This window comes from Haliotis rufescens, unplaced genomic scaffold (assembly GCF_023055435.1).
Source record: "Haliotis rufescens isolate VD_foot unplaced genomic scaffold, xgHalRufe1.0.p SCAF_68, whole genome shotgun sequence".
NCBI lineage: Eukaryota > Metazoa > Mollusca > Gastropoda > Lepetellida > Haliotidae > Haliotis > Haliotis rufescens.
Window position 1 is genome coordinate 102,236 of NW_025964359.1, and position 10,272 is coordinate 112,507.

Here is a 10,272-nt window from a genome sequence, read left to right on the forward strand (position 1 = left end):
TTGTTGGACTGTTGGACTTTTTCCACGGCTTGCAAAATAGTTAGCCCATGGAGATCTTCAAAACGTCGAAAGGGTATCCGTATGGGTGTGTTCAAAGCGGGATGATCGATACCTAGACCAATACGATCTCCCTTCTGACCTGATATCTGTTCATAAAAGTCATCGATCACCCTGTCAAATAAAGCTGGCAGTTCCATGGGGACGCGTTCCGGTGGTACGGTGTTCAAGTAGTCTGGGTTGAAAGTCAAACAATAGGTATGATTAGCAGTTCTTAACCGTCTGGAGCGGGTGATATCTTTCCTCTCCAAACGATAGGGCGTACTTTGGTTGCTCGTCATGATAACGATGTGTATCTGATGAACGTCTGTACTCTAAGAGGTGCTGAACGTCTGAGGGATGGACAACCCTTCCCCAAAACAGGATCGAAATCGGACCAATCCGAAGCCTGGATGGCCGACCAATCAGAAGACAGCACCGACCAATCAGAAGACAGCACCCGAACCGAGTTGTGCTTTCTCTCCCATGGTAAAATCCATTTCCTATGGAAAAGAAACACAAGGGTCGGGTCGTTTTAGAAAACCGAGGTGCGGACCAGGCCCCGGAACGAACCAATCGGTGCGCTGCGTTTTGGACCAACCAGGAAGCAGTGAGTTTCGATCCGGTTCTTCCCCTATAAAACAAGCGTGGATTCGAGTGGGTCAGTGTATGTTACATAAAATCATCTAGAATGGCTGAAACAAAGAAGAGTGGTACGACGACGACAACGCGTGGCGAAGATGCGGTGATGGATAGTGCAGAACCTCGTGAATGCTGGAGTAAGAGTCATGCCGAGGAGGCGGTGTCACTGCTCAGTCAAACACCATCGCACTATTATCTACGCTTTGAAAGAAGGCTCGCTTCGTTTGAGACGTGGCCCACGCAAATGTATCAGACTGCTGAAGAGATGGCCCATGCGGGCTTTGTCTACACTCAGGGTGCCGATGGGGTGTGCTGTTTCCAATGTGGGGTGCGGCTGAGACAATGGGCACCCCACGACGATCCTTGGGCGGCACATCACAAGTGGTCCCCAGACTGCGACTACCTCAAGCTAACCGGGTTGGTGAAACACCAGAAGAAGCTACAACTGCACTATCTCTGCGAAGAGAAACAGAGGTACACGAATGACGTAGCACGGCCGGCTGCCTAGGTTTCCCGTGTCCTGCGTACCCGTTCAAGTTCCCGTTCAAGTTCCTGTTCAAATGTTTTTCTTTTCTTGGTTGGACCCACAAGTGGACAGCAGCAGAAAAGTTTTTCTTCCCCAAAACGGCCCTTTTCAGGGCCACCCATCTCACCCAAAAGACAACTTTCTTCCTTTGCTTTGCTAAACCCTCTGCCCCTCCAAAACAAAGAACCCACATCCTCCCCCTAGACCTCTTGGAGGCACACGTCTAAAAATACAATACATAGATATAAATAGATATTAATAGAGTTAGATCCATAGATCCATAGAGACACGTAGTACACCGCGTCAAACATCACGTGTGCATGAACACACGCGTCACAGTACGCCTGTCGACCTACACGAGTGTCAACACCTCGGTATCCTTAAATAATAATAATAATTTGAAAACACACACGTACAGGGTACGACGTTTGCATGGCAACACACAGTACAACCATGACGTTCACATCGCGACACGAAGTGCATGACGCGTGCAAACGTCACGCAGGTGTATCGATTTTTCTCTATTCATCTCACTACGACACGACTCGATACACACACACACAGGACACCACGTTTTGACTGACCACACGTTATTCTATGCATCAACGTCAACGTCTGTTTGAAGACATACACACACACACACGCACACATGACATTCCGATTGGCATGGGAGTGACACCACGTACATCGCGTAGGCATTCCCACGTTCATGTCTACCTATGAAGGTCCACCTTCCTTTAGCATTCAGACGACCGTCTACCTCAAAAAATATCAAGGCTACCCAAGAAGAAAAAAAACGGATCGAAATCGGACCAATCCGAAGCCTGGATGGTCGACCAATCAGAAGCGGCGCTCGGACCAGACGGGGCTCTGATTGGTCGAACCGGGGTTGTGCTTTCTCTCCCATGGTAAAATCCATTTCCTCTGGAAAAGAAACACAGGGGTCGGTCCGTTTTGGAAAACCGAGGTGCAGGCCAGGCCCCGGAACGAACCAATCGGAGCTGCGGGCTGGCGAACCAACCGGGAGGCAGGGTGTCAGTGTCTCTCCTATAAAACAAGCGTGGATTCGAGTGGGTCAGTGTCACTTGTAAAAATTGATTGAAAAGAAAGCATCATGATGAGTATCAACAACAACAGCAACAACAACAACAGCACCAGCAACAACTACCCCCTGAAAGAAAACTGGGATTTAGAGATTGCTACAGTGGCACAACCTTTGCCCGGGTGTAAAGAAACATTACCATCACCACCACCACCATGGTCTCCAGCGTGGCAATGTGCCCGGTGCCATGGGGGCCTGCCCGTCTATGCCCTTGGTACAAGGGTACGGGATGGGACTTTCGAGTGCGTCTACTGTAAGACCATCCTCAAGGACACCTACGTGCGTCGGTTAACGCACACCAGTAGGTGTCCTGTGAGGAGACAGATGAAAGTCCACCCGTGCCTTTGTACCATGGGATGCACAACCATGTGAGCATCAAAACGGCCCTTTTCAGGGCCACCCATCTCTCCCGAAAGACAGCTTTTCCTCCTTTGCTTTGACGAGCCTCCCACCCCCACCCCCCACCACACCGTGAACCCACCCCTCCTCCCCTCCCCTCCCCCTCCCTCCCTCCCCTCCCTCCCTCCCTTCACCACCCCCACCACCACCCCACGTCTATTTCTATTTTTAGAACAACACAAGAACAACAACCCTGTCGATCTTGTTCCCCCTCGTACGGGCGCTTCTCCGGGTTTTCCCCCTATCCCTCCTCCTCCTCCCCGGAAACGGAAGCGACGCCCTCTTTCCATGCGCACGCCACCGGACACGGATGCGACGCCATCTTGCATGCGCGCGCCACCGGACACGGATGCGACGCCATCTTGCATGCGCGCCACCGGAAACGGATGCGACGCCATCTTGCATGCGCGCGCAGGTACCCATCATGCACTGCGCAGGTCACGTGACCGGAAACGGATGTGCCGCCATCTTGGTCCCAGAAATCTGAGCGGTCCCAGAAATCTGAGTGGTCCATTACCGATGTACGTTACTACTGTAATCCTATATATGATATACAACGGACAAATGTATCAGAGAAGGTAATTTTTAATCATTAATGTCCAAAGAAGGCTTTTAATTAACGGTGGTAACCATAATTTGTTCCAAGCACCTACGGTATTCGGTAATAACATCAACAGTTTAAATCCCAAGCACGAGAATCTGATGGCACACAAGTTCAGTAGCGTGTATGGCCACCATGTGCGTTGACAACTGCCACACAACGCCTCCGCATGGACCTTGTGATGCTTGTGAACACATGATTGGGAAGACGACGCCATTGTTGCTGCAAAATGGTGCCAAGAACTTGCAAATTCTGTGGTTGGTTCTGGAGAGTGCGCAGACTTCTGCCAAGAGCATCCCAGACGTGTTCGATGGGATTGAGGCCGGGAGACCTTGACGGCCAGTCCATGACGTTGACTCCCGCTTTCTGAAGGAAATTCCTTTGCAAAATTGCTGTGTGGGGTCTGGCATTGTCGTGTTGGAAGATCAAACCGGGTCCATGTGCTGCCATAAAAGGCAGAAGTTCTTGTGCCAGTGAGTGAGTGAGTGAGTTATTATTTAACGTCACATGGGCAATATTTCAGCCATATCGTGACGAGTCTTGTGCCAGTACCTGGTCGCGGTAAGCAGCAGCGTTGAGGTTGCCACGGATGACAAGAAGCCTGGAACGTGCATTGCCACAAAAAGCACCCCAACCCATGACACTTCCGCCTCGAAATCTGTCAACTTCCTGTACACAACACTGGGTGTAACGTTCATGACGGCGCCTCCACACCCTCGCCCTACCATCAGCAAATCGAAGATTAAATCGGGATTCATCACTGAAGACGACTTGATTCCAATTCCTCTGAGTCCATCGTAAATGTCGCTGTGCCCACAATTGACGTTGACGTCTGTGTAATTGAATCAGAATTGAATCAGTATGGCTGAAAACACGTGCGGTATTATGGCCACGTGACCAGTTGCACGTGAAAAAACACTTTTGCCACTAAAGTGCTGTGCACATGATTTTGATCGATTCACCTGCACAAAAAAGGGTGTTATCTGAAGACAATACGTGTCCATTACTGTTTAAATACACAATAAGGGCCCACAATGATAACTGGTCAAAATGTTAAAATTTTAGGATTGTGAAGTTTTTAATTTGGTTCGGTATATATTACGGAATAAGTAGCTGGCAGGTGAAAACATAAATACTGCTGCTTTTCATAGACAGAAATGTAAATGTAAATGTAAATATGGATTCTAGTCACGGATGCGGAAACAAATACGGATATGGGAAAGGGACAATGGTTCATGTGAGTGAGTGGGTGAATATGGTTTCACGCCGCTTTTAGCAATATTCCAGCAATATCACGGCGGTGGACACCAGAAATGGGTGTCACACATTGTACCCATGTCGGGAATCGAACCCGGGTCTTCGGCGTGACGAGCAAACGCTTTAACCACTAGGCTACCCGACCGCCCCAAATGGTACATGTGTAAATGTAAATGTAAATATGGAATCTAGTCACGGATGCGGAAACAAATACGGATATGGGAGAGGGACAATGGTACATGTGTAAATGTAAATATTGAATCTTGTCACGGATCCGGAAACAAATATGAGGGCGGAATGAAGGCAGCTGTGATTCAAGCTTTACTCGTCAACAACAGATGGCTTAAGCCGGGATCACATCCATCCCCGTATCCGTATCCGTGACACACATCCGTATTTACGTCTACACTTATTTCCACACGTATCTTTGGCTTATTGCTTGCTTGTCGTGCGATGAAGGGAATTACACGGGGTTTTAGACCCGTGAAGATCCGGGATAGAATAGGTCTTCAACAACCAATACTTGCTGTAAAAGGCGACTATGCTGTCGTGAGAGGCGATTAACGGGATCGGGTGGTCAGGCTCGCTGACTTGGTTGATGCATGTCATCGCATCCTAATTGCGTGGATCGATGTCATTGATGTCAGTCAATGGCTGTCTGGCCCAGGCTCGATTATTTACAGACCGCCGTCTTATAGCTGAAATATTGCTAAAAGTGACGTAAAACCATGCTCACTCACTCAATGTTCTGTTGCTGATACGGACATGTTTAGATGCCTCAGTGTAATTTCTACAAAGGCGATTTTTGCTCAGACGAATGTGGGTTGAAACTGATTAGTGCAAATGGCCCATTACCTGTTCACACGCCTCGCAGTCGGCACTCACGAAACATATGTAATCCAGTAGCATGTACACAAGATGGCTCAACCGCTCACTGACTCATAAACCACGGTAATCGACGTAATTAGCGCCCCGCTCTAATAAGCGCCCACGGCGATATTTGCTAATATATTGGCTAGTGAAGAATCCTAATAAGCACCCCTTCCGTTTGATCAATGTACACAATACTTATTTATTCGCCTATAATACGCACTCTTGTGTTACATGCGCCCTTATTAATGGGCAATTAAATATATCTGTCGTATGTAAACATTTCAGACTGTCAGCATTAAGCCACGAAATTTACGATCTTTCAACTCTTTTTTCACCAAAATAATATTCCAATAAGAGCCCCCTATTTCTAAATTTGAGAGCGCCCTGAGCGCTTATTACGTCGAATACGGTACATGTTTTCGTTGGCTGCCCTGCACACATGCTATACTTATCAATTTACTTAATCGCACACCACTGGATCACCACGTCAAATACACAAGTCATGTAATTTATGTTGAGATGTTTGAATTAAAATCATCTCATTGTAAAACAAGTATTTGTCACAAAGTGACGAAATGTCCCCCGCCTGTATATACACCATAGTACCAAATATGAAGACAATCCAGCGATTAGTTCTTGAGATATTGCGGCAACACCGTTTTCCAACTCCAAAAACAGATTTGCCTGCTGTGACCTTGAAAATGGGGTCAAGGTCACCCAAACCGACTGGTGTCTACGGAGTCTGTATATACACCATAGTTCCAAATATGAAAACAATCCAGTGTTTAGTTCTTGAGATATCGCTGCAACACCGTTTTCCAACTCCAAAAGCAGATTTGCCTGCTATGACCTTGAAAATAGGGTCAAGGTCACCAAAACCGACTGGTGTCTGCGGAGTCTGTATATACACCATAGTTCCAAATATGAAGACAATCAAGTGTTTAGTTCTTGAGATATCGCGGCAACAAACAGGTGGGACGTACGGACGGACGTACGGACGGACGGTCGTGAATACTATATCCCCCGCTTCGCGCTTTCGCGCGGCGGGGGACAATGACAGACATGGGGACTTTGAGGTTAGCTCTTTCCGAGACAGAGGGTAGTTTCCAACCTTGAAGTGACTGACGTCTTAAGTGAATAGTTCAGCATCTGCGGCGCACACGCGAATGTATGAAATTATATAAAAACGACAAACGGAAGCGTCAATAAAGTATTGTACACTTCAAAGCCACGGCCATTTCGCCGCATGCGCCTGAAACCTCGAGGCGAAGCCAACCTATCGTCCGATACAGCCCTAGAAGAACAAGTATGTACAAAAGGGAAAGTGTCCCTTTAACACGAGATGATAAGCTACACGGCTTCCATGCCCCAAATTGACGAAGGTACTTAATCTGTTTGGAGTGAGTGAGTGAGTGAGTGAGTATGGCTTTCCGCCGCTTTTAGCAATATTCAAGCAATATCACGGCGGGGGACACCAGAAATAGGCTTCACACATTGTACCCATGTCGGGAATCGAACCCGGGTCTTCGGCGTGACGAGCTAACGCTTTAACAACTAGGCTATACGACCGCCCCTAATGTGTTTGTAACTATCATCACGATTTGCAGTCATAGTGGTTTTTTTGCGATTTGCAGTCATTTTTCGTTGGACCAGCAGTTGGCTCCCAATTTCCCTGTCTTTGGATAATAACACTCAGACGTCTACTCAAGTTTAAACATGTTTTATTTACAAACGCGTGAAATTGATCGGAAACACATTATCACACCCAAGGAAAACCCTTTCCAAAACACATTTACGAACAAAATAGTCACAACAATAAATAAGCAAGTAAATAAACATAGATAAGAATAGAAGAATTATTTACAACATTGGCGTAATCAAATCTTTTAGTTCTTGATACATATTCATTAACATGTTTAAAGGTATATCAGCACCATACCCGTGAACGTGGGTTTCACAGTGGTAAACTCACTCACTCACTTATCACGGAACAATATTGAATACAAGTTCCTTTTCTTTATTATTAACAGTGCATTGCCATCAAACAACCGATATAAATCAACGTTCACTTTTTCATCAGCAGTTTGTTTAAGTGCTTGCATGAGGTTAATTCTATATACAAAAAGTAATGTGCATGTCATTAAATAATGAAACACATGTTTCCACAACTCACACATTTACATTTGGGATCATTGCTAAAACCATATCTGAATAGGTCATAATTCAAAACCTAACACATACCTCAATATAGTGTGATTATTGATATTCTTCTGGTGAGGTGAGGTGAGGTGAAATGGGTTTAACGTCGCGTCCAAGATTATTGCACTTATATAGCGACTTGCATGTACGTGTGTGTGTGTGTGTGTGTGTGTGTGTTTGTGTTTGTGTGGCTGCTTGTACTAGTCCGGACTGATGCCGATTTATAGTGCTAGCTCACGGAGATACCATGCCACAGTTTAACATGAATACCCCACTCAGACACAGTATACTGACTCCGAGCTGACCAGTCCTTGTTTTAACCCCTTAATGCCGAGCGCCAGACAGGGTAACAACAAGTACCATCTTCACGCGGCCGGGGATGGAACCCCGAACCTTCCGCTCTCCGGGCGGACGCTCTACCACTAGGCCACGGAGGCGGTCGATATTCTTCTGGTTTCATACAATGGTACCAACTGCATCAGTAAGCATGTCCTTAAGATATGAAGGTGTAAGATTATGACAACAGATTAGGATAAGAAAGACGCAATTACAGCGTTAGAAACTAACAGTTTTAAACCACTAGTCCTTATAATGATAACATATAGCAAAACCCTTAAAAATGGCAAATTTCTACTAGTCCTTATGATACCCTAACTATTGGGCAGTTTGGCAAGGACTATAGGACTAGTGCCAATTTCTAACCCTGCAATTAACGGTTATCTCTTCTCTCTGCCAATGACTGCCACCCAATTTCATAATAGAAATTCTTAAAGGGGATATATTTTGGAAGACCTGTAACTATTCTATCAGCTTTCAGTAGAATGTTGTGTTATTCACATTGCTGCTGTGTACACCACCCAATACCTCGAAGGAAAATGTTCTATGTATCGTGCTCTCATCCACCTTCCTACTGTAGGGTCATATATTTGTGCCTTTGCCCATTATGATACAATGAAACTAAAGATACATGATATTTACACTGCGAAATACATTCATTATAACCAAATTGGAATGTTAAAAAGCAAGTCCATGCCAAGCATCTACCAATTTTAGACAGAAAAAGAAGTAATTATAGTAACTAGATTCTATGTACATGCTTACATTTGTGCGAACATTGCACATTCAGCCGTTTTGCAGTGTTGCCTCCATGAGACGAACATTGTACAAGGAATGGGCTCTATTCACATCCTTGGTTTGGGCCGACGTGTTTATTACTGAAAAATTGCTACAGGATCGCACGAGTCAAGATCAGTTTGCACCGCGAAACCGCATTATCGGTGGTTCGAGAAGGGAGCTAACTCCGTTTGCTTAATCGAAAGTTTGAGGTGGGCGCACATTCGAAACTAAACGCACTTGTTGTTGAGAATATGTACTACGTAAACAAACCCGCATTACGAACTGCTATTTTGTCTAGTTTAAATACAAATTAGGACTTATAATTGGATTAGAATGTACAAATGCGAAGACGCTACAGCAGAACTCACTTCCATGAACATCGCAAAACTAGGTTGTGGGGTAATTAATATTCATGAGTTATTCCTTTCATGGAACAAGTTTTCGGAAAAGTTTGAGGTGATAGGCTTTTATCAAGTCCCGAGTTCAATTCAAGTGTAGACATATTTCCAGGCTTATATCGCCACCAACACTTATGTTTAGATTGATGTGTTATACTGGAAAAAGTAGAATGAGTGGTATTGCCTATGTAAATTTAATTTGAAGTAGATCTAAGTTTCTTGCTTTGCAACTATTTTTGCAAAACTATTATGGAACGAGTTTGATCAGCTATGATGACGTTATTCAAACTTCAAAGACTTCGCGTGCCTTTCGTGGAATTAACGTCACACTAAATAATTTACAAAGACATTTCCCATCAATATTACAAAATGAGAATAATATATAATGCTACATACCCATGCAAAACAATTACAAATGTGAGCCCAATAAATTACTCAATGAAGCCCAGCGATTTACAAATGTGGGCCCACCTGTTTCGATCACTATATGACGGAAGAAGCGGGCCCACATTTTAGAGATGGTTATAAGTAAGCCAAGCTAATGAAGCTTAGAGATTTATAAATGTGGTCCCTCCTGTTACAATCACTATGACGGAAGAATGTCTGCCAGGTAGGCGATATACAAATGTGGGCCAGCTTGTTTCGATCACCATATATGACGGGAACAATGTGGGCCCACATTTTAGAAAATGGTTATCAATAATTAAGTGGAATTTCGTGATTAATAAATGTGCTCCCTCCTGTTGCAATCAATATGACGGAAGAACGTCTGCCCGCATTTAGGAATTGATTATCAGAACTAATTAAACAACCTTACGATGCTAGGCGATATACAAATGTGGGCCCACTTGTTTCGCTCACCATATATGACGGGAACAATGTGGGCCCACATTTTAGAAAATGGTTTAGTGCTGATAACCAATCTAAGAAGATGTACGGATGGAAAGATAAAAATATAATGCATTCAAACATATAATTAAGAATACGTTTTACCTTAGGGATAAGCTGGGCATTTAATAGCTGGACCAAAAACAACGTACAGCGTGGGTGACGCCATTTCTCGCAAATACGAAAACAACGGAGATAGCTCCCGTTTGAAATTCGAGTGACCTCCCTTTCCCAA

At 44.9% G+C, this 10,272-nt stretch overlaps 1 protein-coding gene across 1 annotated transcript; it reads left to right on the forward strand.

Moving 5' to 3' along the window:
• Positions 1–727: 727 nt before the first annotated feature.
• On the forward strand, positions 728–1,186 carry LOC124152374 (baculoviral IAP repeat-containing protein 5.1-like). The gene has a single exon (XM_046525299.2). It carries the CDS (start codon positions 728–730, stop codon positions 1,184–1,186), a length of 459 nt encoding a protein of 152 aa, XP_046381255.2.
• The last annotated feature ends 9,086 nt before the right edge of the window (positions 1,187–10,272 follow it).

Coding starts and splice junctions, on each gene's coding strand:
- LOC124152374 (XM_046525299.2), top strand. CDS start 728: ATGGCTGAAACAAAGAAGAGTGGTACGACGACGACAACGCGTGGCGAA.